Source organism: Xiphias gladius, chromosome 7 (assembly GCF_016859285.1).
Source record: "Xiphias gladius isolate SHS-SW01 ecotype Sanya breed wild chromosome 7, ASM1685928v1, whole genome shotgun sequence".
NCBI lineage: Eukaryota > Metazoa > Chordata > Actinopteri > Istiophoriformes > Xiphiidae > Xiphias > Xiphias gladius.
This window is the reverse complement of record NC_053406.1, coordinates 8,661,895-8,679,952: the sequence shown is the minus strand read 5'-3', so window position 1 is coordinate 8,679,952 and position 18,058 is coordinate 8,661,895. Positions and strand designations below refer to the sequence as shown.

The following is an 18,058-nucleotide window of genomic DNA, read 5'->3' as shown; positions in this document are numbered from 1 at the left end:
TCTATATTTGAATAGATGGACATGCTTTAGCGTGCTTGGGGACCATACAGTACTTTGCATGCTTCACTGGATGTTAAAGGGAAGAGGGAACGTACTTCTCTGGGAGCGGGTGCAACAGAACGCTCCAATGGTGCCCATGAGGACAATAAGGGCCACAAAAGCTCCCACAGCAATGCCGATGATCACCGCCACTGGGAGAGATTCTGCAGAGAGCAACAAAGAGAAATGTTCTTCTACAATAACATACCGCAAACATCTCAAATATAAATTAAATTCAATACATTCATAGGGTACATGACAGATACTACACAGAGGAACCATCGAAATGTCAAGGCCACCTTTTTCTTTCACACACAAGACATGCAACGGGTCTGCTCATCTCTCCCTCTTTTCTGTCTCTCCAGCAAACAGGAACTAAGGGAAGATATGCTATACTTTATCCTTCTACGTGACTTTGACATTATCCCTTAGGCACAAGGCCATGTAATAAAAATACACAAGCACAATGCCACAGAAAAAATGTTTTGTACTGTATGTCCAAATAACTGGAAAGTCAGAGCCCAGTAAACATTTTCCTGCTAATATCATCTCATTATCCTACTGTCCAATAACTTTTTATTTACACTCATTTAGGCAAATAGAAGCATTTCACTGAGGGCTTTTATTTTCACTGAGTGGAGTGCAAGAGTGTGTGCGTTCATTTAAGCATAATCATGTTTGTGTGTTTCTGCATGGATGTTACAGTGCATCTGCGACTAGGAAGAGATTAAACCTGCAGGCACACATCTGTATGTTGTTCCAACATTAAAACTCCTCATTTACGTGTGTTATAATGACGACCGGAGTTACCAGCCCACATTTATGACCTTCTCACATTTTAAACAAATCAAAACAACCAAGTGCTCTTCCTACACCATTAAAGCTTATTTAATGTCTTCATTGATCAATGTCACTTTCACATAAGCAGCTTATAATTTATCATTTTCGACAAGTGGATAGAAAAAACAAAGCTTCCTCCACGGTAGAGGGGAAAAGGTCCACAGATAAAAAGTATTCATTTTAAAAGAAAAATAAATGTTTTACAATTCTCTTTTCCATAAAGAAAGCAAGAGGCACAGTGTATTTTATATTTAGAAAGCAGTGGATGCCAATGGTCAGTAGTTCAAATTATCAGGGAACTGCACTTTATATTAACCCAGAAAACTAATTTGTAAGGAATTTATCGGTGTCATCATCACATTTTCTGCACATCAAACGCTTCAGAATTTAGGCCATGCAAGATGTCTCACCATCCCGCAGTTCCAAATTGGTAAAATGTCATTTCTGAACATTTTATTTCTGAAACCAAGCTCAAATGGTGTTTGTGTACATGTGTATGTATAAAAGTAAAAAATTATTGTGGACTAAAATCTATGTGCCCATTGATTAACTCATCAAAGATTAAATACATGTATTGAAGATTTGCTGTGTGTATTTGTTATTGTATCTCAGAATAATTCATGGATGACCAGTTGGTAATGAAATCCCATCCCACGTACTAAACACTGATATAGACGCAGAAAATATAGAGACACAGGCAGGCACAAACACACTGACGCAAACACCACAGCTCTGTCATCATCAAGAAAACCACTGTCACGTGATTTGAAGAAGAGGAAGGTGGAACCTGTCGAACCTTGGCTCCCACCTTGTTCCTTAAGGCGTATGATCTCGGTGTCAGAGCCAAAGCTGTTCCACGCGGTGCAGTTATAGATGGTCTGGAAGTCAGCTGGAACAATGTTACTCATGGTCAGTGTGGAGATTACTCCTTCTTCTGTGGTGACCGTCTCTACGGTGTAGCGGCCGGATGTTCCAGACTCCAACACGGTTTCCTTCCATGACCAAGCCTGAAAAGAGAGAGAATGCCAAGAGGTGGTATGTATAGTGTGAAGTTTTTGACGCGCTGCAGAGGAATTTTTTTAAGAGTGGGTCCCTGTACCGTCCCTGTATCTTCTGTTGTTCCCGTAAGTGCACAAGGACACATGCAAATGCCTAAGCACACGGGCGATCTGACTAAGGAAGGTTGGTTGTGGTTGTGAAAGGCCGTATTGAGCCACTAAAGAGAAGAAGACGCATTCAATGTGCATAGGTATTAAGGATACTTACAATGAGTTGTATCTTTATGATGAATGTGTACAGTTCTTTAGGTGGTTTTGAAAAGCTACAACCACCAAGCTTTCTCATATGTTAAGGCTAGCAGGCTCTCTAAATATGCTCAGTGACCAGAAGAATAAACCAACTCTGACCCTGATAACAACCAACATTTGTTATGGCAATGACAAGGGTGACCAAGCCATCACCCATCTGTGCTTTACACTACTACCCAGTGTCGATCATTGGATGCTTCTTCCAGTGGGCGCTTGAGTTCATTTGAAGGTGTTTAATGGGATGGTTCTGGCTTGGTCGTATGATAATTTCAACCTGTATGTTCTCGGATGATTTGTGCACAATGACAGGGTGCTTTATGTAGCTAAAAGTACACATATCCGTGGAAATACACGATGACCATGAATAAATGTAGTACTCTACAATAATAAGGGGATAGCTATATTTCATTCAGTTATAAGGTGGCATGAGTTACTGGTATCAATGCATGGATATTAGCTCATTTTTCTGGCGAACAGCTAAGAGAAATACACTAAGGACGTCCTATTCTGTTGTGGAAGGTTAAAACGCTTTTGAACGCCGTGTTTTGTTGAAACTGTTTTTTGCCCATTTTCTGCTGCTCATCTGCGTTTGATGAGCAGCCAGCTGACTGAGATATCTCCGACATCTGTAGATTGAGCTAATGTCTAATGGATAAGTGTAAACTGCATGTACTCTAAGCAGATGTCTTTTCACCGCATTGTTTGAATTACTTTGCTTTTTAGATTTGGCTATTGAGAGACTGCATGCAACCATTTACAGAGCCGTGCTTACTGTGAACTAGAGGAGTATAAGAAGGTAGGGCAATAGATATTGTGCATTATTTTGAACACAATAAATAAATTATAAATGCAAAAAGAAGAAGATTAAAAATAAAAAATACAGATTACACTTTAATAACAATAACAAAACTTTTGATACCTTTTAATGAATTCAGTATTTCTTCATTATTTGAAGAAAATGTACAGTTGCACACATATTCAGATCCTTTGACCTTTTGCACATTTTGTATCTATCAGAATTATTTAAAATGATACGTGGTGATAATTGTGATTTAAATAACCGCTTGTATTATTCTTTAGAGAAACAAAACTTACTAAGTCTAGCTCCCTTCACTGGATCTCGATGGGAATAAAAGAGTTCCTAGGCTATAGATATTACAGTACTGGAAATACTGTATGGTTAATTTTCGGATGTGAGCAATGTTAGGCCGGGTCCTTGTGCAAACTCAGTCTGTTAGATAATGTATACATTCAAATTTATTTCAAATTAATTAACACTTGATGTCTCTTTGATAGGCAGAAACTAAAAACAGAATATCTTGAATCAATGTATTTTGAAATAACAGCATAACAAAATGCCCAAAACTGGAAAAAGCTTGAACATCTTGCAAGGCACACTAGGTATGAGGAAGTGATGGGTCTGAGACATGATGGACTAATTTGAAGTTGTGTTGATGCTTGCAGTGATACGGTGAGAGAAATCTAGGAAAACAGTAGATATTTGCATATATTGGATTTATTTATGCTTTGCTGTGATAATTTAACACATGCCATTTAGTGGCTGCTTTTGTTCGAGGCATCTTAGTGTAGACTAGATTCATTTTGGGTACCTGTGGTGAGAATTACATGATTCACTCTTGCTGATTTTTAACAAAAGATCAAATAAATTCATTATACTGGAGGCAGAGCAAGAAAGATGAAATGGTACCCAGAGGATAAACAAAACATTCAGCTTCAAGCTTGGAATGGACAGGTGGCTAAACAGAGAAGTCGAATGTAGTGTTACAGTATCACAGATTTTGCCTTGATTAAAGGGTTTTCATGTTATGAAAAATAAAAACCTGTTTTTGTCCTCACTCTTAAAATCATCTGTGGAGTTTGAGCCCGATGATAAAAGATGTTGTATGTCGTAAAGCCCTCTGTTTTGTGATTTTTGGGTATATAAATTAAACTACCTTTACTTGAGTTGACATAACCACGTGGGATGAATGGTTCCACAATTCTCTCTTAAATAAACAGATTGAAATCCAGGATGAGCACTGAAAACCCAGCATTCCAGCCTCCACAGGCACACCTCTCAAATGACCTGATATTAAATATGTTGCTAATTAAAGCTTGACATCAATATAATAAAAACACACATTCAATGACAAAGTATGGCATTAACCACATGCACATGCAAACATGTACACACCTGTACACACATAAATTAATAATAAGTGCAAAGTAAGTGTGGATTAAATGAGAAGTTGAGGGTTTAAACTTTTTCATATGAAAACAAAAGGCGGCGCTAATGCAACAAAATTCCTCTGCCTTTTATTTGTGCATACTCTCCATGTGTAGTTAACAGATCAAAAGAGTTCATTGAGGCATTATATCTCAGAGACAGACAGGAAGAGAACATTCATTATGCTATCTAATTTTTACTGTTCAGGTGTGTTCTTGCAATGAAATAAGGCAGAGCCGAGACAATGATCACAGAGATCAGAAATAACAAAAGAATTCAGATGTACTTACAATGCGGTCTGGAGGAGGTGTACTTCTAATGAAACATTTGATTTGTCCTTTTTCTCCATGTAAAGCTTGCTGAGTCTGTGTGCTGGAGATAGTAGGTGGCCCTGAAAAAGAACAATCATAAAAAAGTTTGAAGATGAGCCGTAGAAACTGGAAAATTAATAATTAAATTTATTTTCAGTTTCAGGTCATATGACAATTCTGCTCAAAGGAGCTCTTGCGGTGCATTATGTTGTAATCGCTCCCCTGTTCCAAGCAGTAACACCTTAAGTGTTCAGCAATTTAGGACTCCTGAGGAAGATTGTATTGCGGTAGGGTATGAACATGCCTCATTCCCTGGCACAATCCAGCCAAGGACACGCCAGGACTGAACGAAGGTCATAAGTGGGGGCCCAGACCTCATTCTGGATCAACAAATTGTTGATTTATGGCTGGTTTGATTCCTCCCACTGAGATAAACGCTGGAAAATGTTACAGCCGTTCTTTGGAGTGTAATCAGGACTACACAGATGGAAAGAGAAAAATGCCATCGTGGGGAGATAACACTTGTCATAGTGTTTCACCTCAGTCAATTTGCTGGCTGCAGATTTGACCCCTGAGCCAATAGGTCAGCAAATAACTATATTTAAACGCACAGCTCTGTGTAAATGCACAACCCATAAGAAAGAATATCAGTATCTTAATTGTATAATATTTTTGATGCAGTTTTGTCTCATTAATTTTTTATATTGTAGCAAAGTATAAATAAAGCTGTCATTTAATCTCTGAACGATGTTCTGTATAATTCAATTTTCTCCAAAAGCAAGATTGAATAAATTGATTAATTGTCTATATTAGACTTACAAACTATCTAATCAGGGTGAGTTGCAGGTATGGACTTCAAGCCAGCATATGTTAAACCTTGGTCAGGCTACAAGATCTCGTCTGACAAGGGCAGCTTAGCCTAAACGACTGGTCTGCTTGCCATCTGCTCTGGAGGCCGTTCACACCAGGTGACAGCACTAATATGAAGACGAAATGTCACACATGACCCAATTCTGTCTTTTAAGTGTATTTTCCCTTTGGTCCCGAAGAGCTCACTGTAAGTAAAATTGCAGAAAAGCAAAGTACAGACACAATCCCAGTACAACAATAAAGAATGAAGAAGGAATTTAGCACGTGATTCAAGCATGTTTTTTTATTATTTTAGATACAGTCATTCTGAGAGTGGCAAAGGCAGCTGGTAATCTTGGTGATGATCTAAACTCCATTTAGACTCCATGCAGGTAGTAATTTTATTAATTAATTTTCATTAATTTTTTCTGACCTTGTTATACTCTGCGTATTTTGTGATTATTCATCTTATGCTGTTTGCATGTAACTGCAACTTTTTAGATAAAATTTAATTCTGGTCTTAACCCACCCCAACATAATCAATTAAATCAGGCGGGCTTCAATCAGCAAACCTTGAGTTTGTTCACATTACAGCATAATTTAATTCAAATTATCCTGAGCGTGGAGAGACATAATCTCTCCACGCTCGGCTCTCATCCACCTTATATTTCCTTAAATTTAAAAGCTGGGTTTCAACAGAGATGCTCCCAGAAAAATAACCCTGGGAAAGGTTTCCATCTCATCGTTTTTTTTTTACTTGGTAAAAGGGCCTTAAAAAAGGTTTTAAAATCAAACATTATGCGCGTCTTTTGCGATAGTTAAGGTTAAGAATGTGGGTTTGAGGGGGTGGCAAGTGAAGCAGCTTCTTGATTAGTGAGACAACTGGCTTCCCTGCCAACTTCCCTCAAACTCCCGCTCTCTGCCATTTCTCTGACGATACATAATTGCAGTTTATTACCTGTCTCTTATTAAAATGAATTAGCATTTTAATGAGTCTTTGCCAGATGGCGTCTTGGTATGCTACCGGAGGATGCTGGAAGGTTGCTACTGCTGCAGAGTGAATTCTGCAGACAATTTAAGAAAAATGTATTGAAAGCTTTTCCCTTTCTTTCACTGGTTTGCCAACATGGATTAAAAGTATTAGTACAGCATGTATGTGCTATAGTCAATGTGAGAACATTTATATGTGTGATGTGCATGTATTAACTTGTGATAGGGAGATGGAATGTAAGTATGTGGTTAGTATGAGCGCCAACTGTCAACATACAACAAGGTCAATTGCTTGCAGGCTGCAAAAGGCCAGTGGTAGTGGCTGAGGAGGATCTATTTTATGGATCAGAGCTGCAAATGAGGAATATAATTAAATAGCTTTATCTCACTGGCTCAGCCTGGGTTGAAAGCATGTGTGTGTGTGCGCGCTTGTGCGTGCGTGTCTTTAAGTACATGTTTGCCACTTGCAATATGTGATCAGAGCACAAACATGTTGGTAGAGGAGAGGAGGGTGAAACTACAACATCAGTGTTAGCAGCAGGGGAGGTAATCAAAATGTTTCGCTCATTCATTTGAGGAGGTGTTAACTCTGGAGTGGACATTGCAGTCTGATTACACAATATTGGTGTGGGTGTCAAAAGGCCAGGGCTTACATTTCCTATCTAAACTGAGGCATCCACTTTGAACAAAAGCTTGACATTTCCTTGTTATCTCAACGCATCTCTTTTGATTTCTCCGTTTTTTTTGTGTGATAAAAGAGAGCACAAAACAGCTACAGGGCAACCGAAACAGAAGAAATGTCTTGTATTGGCTAGATTTTCCTCTGGGAGAAATCCATGGTACAGTGATTCTGTCTATATGTTGAAGCTGCCAACCAGAGTCAGTTCTAAGTGTTAATATGTTAAAAAAAATTTTGTTAAAGTAAATATGTCAACCTCAGTATTTGATGTATATTAAGGTTTAAATACATAGCCACATACTTTTGAAACATCTGAAATGGAAAACTGTTAAATGCAAACAAATAGTGGATACATGATTTCAATAAGATTATTGCTTGCGTGGAGATTTTGAATAGTAAATTCTTATATCACACAGATGCAATGTGTTCACACATAAGAGAAAAGAGTAATCAGATACAACTGACTTTTACTGTTGTTATTAAGTTGTTTGTTATCTACATTGCTAGTCTGCAAGACTGGGGGAGAATCATTACTGCTTATCTTAGGCTTATCTTCTTGCTGTTTTCTTTCAGCTATACTATATCACATTAACAGTAGTGAGTGAATGTCCAAGTGGATGAGGATCTGACATTCACAAATAATTTTATCTTCATCCCTGATCGGCCAAGGGAGGTAGCCATTATGGTTTTCTTCTGAAGACACATGCACTTTAATACCCTGAGTACTCTGACAGGGTATACTGACAGCTTCAGCTCATTCGCCTGCTTTGGCTGAATGCATCTTTACAACAGGGACCAGACTGCCCCCCCCCTTTCCTCCATTGAGCTTGATCCACACTGTCTCAACGTCATACTGTAAAATATATTTAAAGTAATAACACAATACAGATGCCACAGGCCAGAAATCCTTCTAATCTTTTTCTCTAGCCACAATTAGCGTGTTATCCGTAATTTAAACTTTTGAAGGAAAGCATGATTTCAATCAGTATTCAACAAGTCAAGAATGAAGGTGAGATTGCTTGACAATAAGACACACACAAAGGACACGAAGGTGCAGAAAAAAACATATTGACGAACATCCTCGTCAACAGGTAAATTGTTGATTTTTTAATTAGCCTGTGTTAAAATTATACCTGTGATGTGAGTTTCTAATTATTTGATCTGAGGAAGATCCAAGTTGGCATGAAACCCATTGATTAGTATCGCTGGGAGCTGACTTCCAATGTACTGGCTATTTATTTCTAGACTTCCTTTCCACTTCATTGTATGTACCAAGGAAGATTTTTCAACCATCTTGCCCTCCCTGGACACATAAAAGGCACCATAGAGCTGTTGATCTAAAAGCTGTTCATAAACTGATCATATGAGCCTAAATTTCCAAATAAACCATCCTGGTGCAAAGCCTTTACTGTCATCTAGCTTTTTTGGCTGGACCGCAACAGCGGAGCGAGCCCTATCCACGCAAATGTCTGTGGCTGACTGACCGACTGTCTGACTGACCACTGAATAATGAAGTTACACCATTGGTCAGCTGGCCAAGTGCAACTGTGCAAACAGTTTCTTTTGCGTCATCAAGGGGGCATTTACAGGTAGTGTTGCCAACTTAGAGCCTTTGTCGCTAGATTTACAGACTTTTCACACCCTTTTAGCAACTCTTCTTCACAAAAGCACCTAGCAACAAAACTAGCAACTTTTTGGACAAACCATAAGTACTTTCCGTAGACAAGAGCCTCCAGCATTGCCCCGCGAGCATGAGGTCGGGCTTTCCCTCTGCAAGAACACCTCTCTATGCCTCTAATTCAATTAACCACATGGCAGCTGACACAGACGTGAATGAGCTTCTAACTTTCTCTCTGAGAATTTTATAAGTAAATATAAGCCGAAATCACAGCACAGCCGTCGTCCTTAACTTGTGTGTGGGGTGATTTGTCAGAAGACATCACCATTATAAAGTCAGGATTTTAGCAGTACAGAGCAGCAGCTTGGAAATGGCTTGGAAGTGCCTGCTGGTTAACATGTAGTCTTAATGGGTCGCATTTCAGTCACCATTTTATACTTGTTCCATTGTCTGACAACAGAAACAGAAAAAAAAAATGTAAATGAGAACAGCTTTATTGGGAATTTGGCTGTATTAAGATACTGTATATGTGAGCACAGAGAGTAGGAAAGAAGCAAAAGGATAAAGGGCTGAAACTGTCTGACAATAGGCAGAATGCAAATACAATGCAATGTTCCACAACAGTTTTCATCTATGTCCTCAGTTTTGCACATTGACCGTACACGGTCCAGCCATATATTAGGTGTTGACCTCGTCTTGTGAAAGATGGTGAGGGAATCTATTAAATATATTTCTTAAACATAATAAATTAGTGTCTGAGCCTAATAGAGACAGTGCCTGGACGGGTCCTCATAATGGGAGAAGTGAATTCAAGTCCCTGAAAGTGTTGCAGATCGTACTATACTTAAACTTAGCTGGTCAGATAAAATGTGCTGCATCTTAAATGCAGTTTTCTCCTTCATTAATTTGTGCTTTTCTTTCTTATACGGTGTTATTGCCAGTTCAAAGAAGGCTGGAATGCTAATTAACTACATACATAAAGGCTGTCGAGAAAGAGAAACAGCATAAAAAAAAAATCTGTAACAACCGAGTGCTCTGTGGGATATTGGGGGATCCTCTAGCCCTCCCTCTTCCTTACTGTGGAATTGGGCTTTAACTCCCCTGGCTGCCCAAGTACTGTATGTGTGTTATTATATATATTGCTTAGCCCAAAGACACACACATACTCACAAACACAAATGGCTGTACAGATCTACTCACACACATGGATATTAATTAATATGTATTGCATGAATATATGGTCCTTAAGCATATACAAGCTAAATCCTTTCAAGCATGTCAGATAACTTCTCTCAATTCCAACTTCTGCAGGACTGCGGAAAAAGCTATGCATATATTTTGTATGCTATATAAATAATCACACGCATGGACGTGCACAGCCCCTCCTTCATACATGCAGCCAATTGACGGATATGATGCATATGAAATGCTGAGGAGCTTTCCATTCTGAAAATGTTTTACTAGAGTAAGCAGTATGTATCCATTAGTGACTTAAACACAAACTGCTTCCCCTGCTAGCTGTTTGATTATAATTAAATTACATTCTTCCCCAGGGAAAGCAGGAATCCTCATGTCTATGTGGTATGCCACAGTGGGAGCCAGTGGCACACAACGGCGGAGAGGAGAGAGACAGAGGAATGACAAATTATAAACACATGTAATTTAAATGATGGCATTAAGGAATCAGGGGGGATAACTGCAGGGAAAACAAACAGCAAAGAAACATTCAAATGTGCAGCAGACACAGTCGCATCATGAATACTCGAAATATGCACAGCACTGCCTGAGATGTTACTGTACCATTGCTGCCCTCCCGAAAAGCTCACTCATCCGTTACGCTAGTTATTCAATGTCACAATCAATTGAGTCCTGCTGACTGTCAGTGTTGTTGGGCTTATAGGCTGATAAGAATTAAAGAGTGCTAACATTCATCTGCAGTTGAGACGGTGGCATAGGACAATTGACGAACCTCAGGAGAGAGCCCCCACCCCCTCGTGCCACCACTTCAACCTCAGTGTTGGCACTTTCACAAGTTTGGCATTCTGATTTAACTCAAGGTCCAAGCAAGAAATGACTCCAGATTCCTCATGGGATTTGGAAAAAAAAGAGATGAATTTCAATTATTCAGAACGGTAAAAGAAAGGAGGCTTTTGAATGTCAAATACCAATTCAGGCAGGGAGGTGGAAGATGCAAAAGGAGAGGACGAATTTAAACAAATAAAAAAACTACAAGTCATCCAGAACTTGCTTGAATGAAGTCTGCAGAGACTTAATAAACATGCCATTTCAGCTTCGTTGCATCTTTCCCACTGTGTTCCAAGTTGTTTACTGTTGTAATCTTTATTAAAACAATCCATCTTCTTTCTCTCATGACATCATTTTTGAAAACAACACAATCTCCATAGTTACATGAGCAGAAAAGAGATGCACCAAAATAAACTGGTACACTGGATATTATGTATTCTGTTTGCATGTTAAGGCTGCAGAAAGGATGCCAGTATAGGTTGCTATTAACAGAACGGGAGACAATAGAATTAGTCATGATTTTGCCTTACGCCTCCTCTGCCTCAGTTTCAACTGAATTCCTAGCTGAGAAGGAGGAAGCTCAGTGCAGTTCATGGAAAGTCATGGTTCTGATCTTGTGCTGGAGGGAATACTGGTATCCTATTCTCTCTGATATGCAAAGCTAATGTCTGGATTTTGAAAAGAAAATCTTTACACACACTGTTTGCTACTCGATCTATCTTCATCCCCAAATCAGCGCCAGTGTTGCTTACAGGCAAACTCTTTTGTTAGCTTTCAAATGTACAATGATACACTGTCAGCATTTTAACTCAGCATCATCTTGCCAGCATCTTAAAGCCCTCGCTGTTTTTGTTTTATTTTTTTCCTCATTTTGTCCGAGGTTTCTTTCAGATGGACGAAGAGAAAATAAGAGAGATGTAAATCCCACAGCTAAGAACCTCTGCCACACCAAAGCATGCCCCCTGAATATCAAGCACTGATAATGAAGTCATTTGTTTAAGAGTTGCCAGGTCTCCCACCAAGGCTGGTATTCATTAGTCAGTCAGTGCCTCAGAAAAGGCAGCTTCCCTGTGACTCATGCAGAATATAATTTGCATTCAAGTACATTTCACCTGTTTATGAAATGTGCGACCATATCCTGAAAAGACTAAGTCTATATTTATTGCTTTTCATATTCAAAGCCTTCACAGTGATGATGGATGATGAAACAGCTCTGTTTTATCACATTACCTTGGAAAAGGTAATGTGATAAAACAACTCAGGAAAATGAATTTGTATGGGCAGACTATTTGCCACATCCTCGTGTTAATGCGTGTGTGTGATGGCTTGTTTTTTGTTGCCTGATAAAATTAACCGCATTTCCAAGAAACTGCTATATTAAAATAAAAAGCCCATAGGAGAATTAAAGCAGCAAATTCTATTGGAGGTTTTATACAGGTTTTTTATACAGATGAAGCAGAATACTGACTCCTGTGACAAATTGCCTTCTTCTTGCTGCCAATGATCCCAGACCTCAGGATTCACACTTGTTTGCGTATGCATTTGGCAACTTTGTGGGTGCACATCTGGGTCTGTTTCTGTGAAAGTCATACCAGTAATACAGCTTACCATTGACAGTGAGAGAAACCTCTTTCTCCCCCGCTCCTACACGTGGGACCACAGCGCGGCACACGTATTTCCCAGCATCCTCCTGTCTCACAGATTTCAGTGTCAGGAGGTTCTCATTGCTAAGAACCTGCAGCAAAAAAAAAAAGTCAAAGATCATCAAATGCAATGATGGCAAAGTCACCTTTAAATTTGAGATAGGAACAAGGCAGCGCAATGTGATGAAAAAACAAGGCAGCACGTGGACCTTTTAATACCTTAAAGGGCACCTCTCCTCAATTATTAAAATCTAATTTAAGGTCTGATCTCAGTGGAGTAAAGGGGGTTGGTTTTGTACTTTGAGGTTGACAAAAGGAAAGGTGGAATGAGTCTGAATTTGTGGATCAAATCAACAGATCTCATGTGAGAGAGGGTCGCCAAGAGGCTGGGACTGTAATGACCATAAAAATATCTACCCCACAGTACGTCCTATACAGTAAATCATGGAGGTGCTGGAATCATTGAAAGTCTCAAAAAACAGGCTTTATCAGAGAAAAGCAGCTTTGAATCTATCGTATGCCACAGTGTGTGATTGCAAATCAATATACTCACCACTCCTGATCCCCTCTTCATCCACACAATGGTAAGAGAGGGATTTCCTGTCCAAGCACAGTTGAACACAGCATCAGATCCAAGGTCCACTTGCAAGGACTGAGGCTCCGCAGCCATGCGAGGACCAACTGTTGAAGTAAACATCATTGACTGACTATGATGCACCCATAATTAATAATAATAATGATAACTTTATTTATATAGCACCTTTGAAAACATAGTTACAAAGTGCTTTACAGTTAAAACAGATAACGCAAGTAAATAAGATCAAAAAGATAAAATATAACAAGATAAAATAATTTCATAGTAACAACAAATACCAACACTTGTGAAGAAGTCATGCTATAAAAGTGAGTCTTAAGAGATATAAAAGAAGATACTGAGTTTGCCTGCCTGAGTTCCACAGCAAAGGCCCGGTCACCTTTAGCGACAAGTCAAGATTTTGGACCTGTTAGTAGAGCCCTGCTGGAGGATTTCAGGCAGCGGTCAGGCTCATAGGCAGTGAGTAGATCACAGATATAGGCAGGAGCCTGACCATTCAAGGCTTTAAAAATAAGCAGTCAAATCTTAAGATCAATTCTAAAACTCACAGGTTACCAGTGAAGGGTAGCAAGGATTGGGGTAATAAGCATCAGCTGTGGTTGCACCACCAAAATATTAAAAATGTACAAAAATCCTTAATTATATCACATTGCTGCCATTACTGACAGGCATGCAGTGTTGTTTAAGGAGCCACTCACAGTAAACATCAACATTGCGGCTGATGTTGGTGCTGCCGAGAGGGTTGGTAACCTCGCAGGAAACGGGTTCTGTGAAGAAGGAGTGGTCCACAGTAACCTCATACGTGTCTCCAGAGACCTCCTTGATCATACTTCCTCCTTTGGCCCACCTGGTGTGAGGATTAGAAGGCAGAGAATGGAGAGGCAGGAAGAAATGGAAAGATGAAGGAAAAGGAGAAAAGGCATTAAGACATGTTTTCACACCTCCTTATGTCAATAGCTTTCTTTTGTGTGAATAAATCATCATTCTGGGGCAGGTTTTCTGTGCTGGCTTCAGCATATTTTTGTGGCAGCCTTCCATGCTGTGACAAGCTCCCCAGCGACTGGGAGCAGACAGCACGTTCCTCATTAAGCCAGGCAGAGAGTTCAGCACAGGGTGCCAGCTAAGAAAAACAAATCACAGAATGACAAATGGGTAGCTCCTCCACCTTTGAAGACGGTGGTTGACACGTACTGTATTACACACAACAGCTGACGTTAATACATTGACACGGGATCACGTAAAGAACATCTGTTTGCGTTTTTGAATGATAGCTTCTGTGACGGGAATACAGACACTCCCCAAGTGTTTATGTGATACTTTTATGATATCACGGACAACAGCGCCTCGCTCTGCGTGGTGTGGATGGCCCTCTGCTGTTTCAACAGACAAGGCCCATTTATAAAAGGGAAGTGAAGGCATCTGTGGTTGTCTTGGGTCTCTTTGGAAATTTTAGATGGTGCTGTGGGATATACAATGCATCATGCGTCTAAACGCTACCATCCTCCACAATAGAGATGTGGCACATGAAAACAATGACAACAGAACCGGTGCCTGTCTCCTGAATTCCTATCAGTACTGAGAGCAGTTTTCACAGGATAGGGAACTCATTTGTTTTCCATGACTAAGCTTGCCCCATGCTTGACTGAAACACTATCATTTAAATGAAAACAGATTACCTCATTCAATCAGTAAGTGAAGTGAAGCAGAATTCTAATTGGGCTTCATGGGATTTTTTTGAGGTTTTTTTTTTTTTTCCCCAGAAGTTGATCTTTTCAGAGTTGGGTTCTTGTGTCAAAAGGACACAGTGCTCTGAGAGCGCTTCAACACCTGTGTTTCCAAAAATTTTTAAATTAGGGCAGACGGTTATTTATGGCCTGTCTGCCCTTTTGCACAACTGATCCAGTAGTAGCAGTGCTTGTATAATGTCTGCGTGAGTAAAAGCCAATGCATTCTCCCCTGGATAACTTGGCAAATACACACTTACATCGACAAAGTCTAATTGTTTGAGTAGCAGAATAACCTCACTATATTAGCACAAGGAATAGAAAGTCATGTGGATGCTACATACTGAAAGATAACAAATATGAAAACCATTAGGTTAATGATAATGAGTGTTGATGTTCATAGCAGTGTGTCCCTGAATATGAATATGAATATGAATGTTTCCGCTGCTGTTTGTGTGACGGTGATGATGATGGTGATGATGAAATGAATTACACTAGTTACGGTTGTGGTAATGATGGTGGAGACAATAATGACAATGATTAGGATGATAAGGATGAAGATGAGAATGGTGACTACAATGAAGATGATGAGGATTAGGGCGATATGAATTAGACTGGTTGTGAGTTTGAAACTTCATTCTTGGTCTTGGAGACAGCATTTGAAAAAACAATGTCTCCTCAAAGTTGATTTAGTAGCTGTTCCGGACGTTTCAATCACATCACAGAAGTAAAAAGTGCTCAGCAAAAATAGAAATTTGAACATCTCCTTTTTGAGTGACAATAATGATGGTGATAGGGTTGCATAAATATCAATATGTCACTCACTTCCACCTTCACTTTTCTAGCTCATACTGTAGGATTTGTAACGGGATAAGCACAGATGTTCGGGCAGCCAGCTGCTCCCGATTGGAGGTTGCCGCTGCCAGGTTTGGGAGCCCTTGTGTGTTAGAGGGAGCAGACACAGAATGCCGTCGTCCACAGGGAGCAAGACAGCTCTGTTGGTGTGCTGGGTCTTGTCCAAGACTCATGTCTAAACATAGCTGGCCTAGTGTAACACAAACACCTGCATTCCCTTTGGGAGGTTAGAAGGGCCAGTGCAAGCTTATTCAATAGCTGACTCACTTTACACTGCTGTATCCTATTCAGGGATTTGATTCGGACAAAGGGTATGAATTCTGTAAACTCGAGTGGCTCTGAGCGTGAGTGTCTGTTTGCACGGCGTGTTTTTAATGCGTGTGCACAGGTGTGTAAACTAACACTGTTATATAGATAAACAGGTCTGCTGTTAATGGAAACAGAGGATGAGGGAGACGTGGAGGAGGGGCAGAGTTTTGTATTTACTGAATGTGATTAAGGCAATAAAACAGTAACAATTAAATTAGACAGGTATCTGTGCCATCAGCATCAACACCCAGAGTAAATCAGGCCCTTAGAGTTATTACCGGCATGGTTAAGCACAGCATAGTGCGGTTCCATTCTCCCTAACATGCATTCTGAAAGTGATGACTACTGAATTCTCACTGGAATATAAAATAAATATGTGGGTTTAGTAATAGCATGCAGTAGTTTTGACGTGGGGTTTTTTTATTATCTGCCAAGGAATTATTAAGTAGCAGTAAGCTCTACAGATATTTACATGTATGTATATGTATCTGACAACAAAGAGACGTACAATGTGGGCTATGCCATTAACCCTGAAAAGTTAGGGATAGCCCCAAAAAGTTGGGAATAACTTTGAAGTCAGGAATAAAAGAAAAAAAACTTTTCACAGGTATGCAGGAGACTTTTTTCCATGGCATTCTTCTTAACTTTTCCGAGTTATGCCAAACCTTCTGGGGTTACTATGGACTTGTAGAGTTTAGTCCCAAGTTTTCAGGGTAATTTCCAAATTGCATTAATTTGCATGTTTGCACAACCCATGCGACTTAATGTACAATTTTGCAATTATGCTGTGAATTAGTGAACCAATTACATTTAAGGTGTTGCACCCTACGTAGATACACTTTTTTCTTTAAAAAGTAATACATAAAGCACTTTCTTTCGCACACGTTTTAAGCACGTCTGGCTGCAGCTAACGTAAGAATAAACAATGTTGTTAGGGAATAGTGGCCGTGCCCAAAAACAGATAGTGGCATCAAGCAAAATGTATCAATTAGGTACCTCGAAGGTTTGCAAAGACAGAAGTTATCGTAATTGTAGTGTCAGTCAAAGGCAAACAAACAATCCAGTAGTAGCAAATAGCAAATAGCACTGAGACTATAAGTGTGAAGAGGATTGGGTTGCTATTTGCTGCAGTGTCGTGCATAGGAGGGGGTTTTGTTGTTGCTCAGTGCATGGTTGTATGTGCAGACGAGGGACCTGATTTGCTTTGTTTGTTATTCTTTTTCTTCTCTCTGGTGGGTTCCTGTTTGGATCCGAGAAAACCCTCTGAGTCTTCATCATAGGGTGGTTGAGTGATTGTGATGTATGCCAGTTAGCCCTACTGCCATCATAAACAGTAATAAAGATGTTCCAACCCAATCATCTTTCCCTCTCAGAAAGCGTTGATTCCCTAAGTGCTGACTGAAACAAATGCCCATTACTCTTGCTTCATTCACACTTTCAGCCCCACTATCATCTTCTCTTCCGACACCTGCCTCCAAACCAAGTCCTCTCCAGTCCATTCCCATCCTAATTCATTCTTTCCCTCTTTACCCCCCCCCCAAAACTGTGTTCTGGCAAAGGTTCAAGTATCTGTAGAAATATATCCTACAGCCAATTCCATGTTTAAAGTCAGATTTATTGAACCAGTCTGGCAATCACAAAGGGTTGTAGGCAGCAGAAAGCACCATGCCTTTAACTAGTGCCCCCACTATCTTGGGCCAGTGTCTCAAGTGTCCAGTGAATTGGAGGACGGCAAAGTGGTGCAGTGCACATTGGGAATGGATGGCTCTCTTGGGGATGGAAAAGAGGCCATCCGTCTAAGAACTACGCTGTCCTTGTGCTGTATCTGATCTGGGGTAGACAGAGAGTATTAGCACTGAATAATGGCCCCACACTGCTTGACCAGCTTCCTGCTCTCCTCTGTGATATTGCTCTCTAGAGGGGGAATTTGTGGGGGGCTCTCCCTAGTCGAAGCCTCTCAGGCAAGCATTATGGGGACCAAAAATCCCCTGTCTACCATGCCCTGAGCTCCAATGGGGCATGGGAGTCCTGACGCACTTGTATAAAT

General features: G+C 40.0%; 1 protein-coding gene across 4 annotated transcripts in view; it reads right to left on the bottom strand.

Annotated features, from left to right (window-relative positions):
• kirrel3b (kirre like nephrin family adhesion molecule 3b) overlaps positions 1-18,058 on the bottom strand; it is a 155,620-nt gene that overhangs the window by 8,958 nt on the left and 128,604 nt on the right. For 2 of the 4 annotated variants that reach the window (XM_040129858.1, XM_040129860.1), the window contains exons 8-13: positions 13,822-13,970; positions 13,082-13,209; positions 12,494-12,620; positions 4,704-4,804; positions 1,676-1,886; positions 96-203 (exon numbers count right to left, since the gene is read on the bottom strand). In XM_040129858.1, coding sequence (XP_039985792.1) covers positions 96-203; positions 1,676-1,886; positions 4,704-4,804; positions 12,494-12,620; positions 13,082-13,209; positions 13,822-13,970 — 824 coding nt within the window. The remainder of the gene's footprint in view (positions 1-95; positions 204-1,675; positions 1,887-4,703; positions 4,805-12,493; positions 12,621-13,081; positions 13,210-13,821; positions 13,971-18,058) is intronic. The other 2 variants (XM_040129859.1, XM_040129861.1) reach the window with 1 other exon arrangement.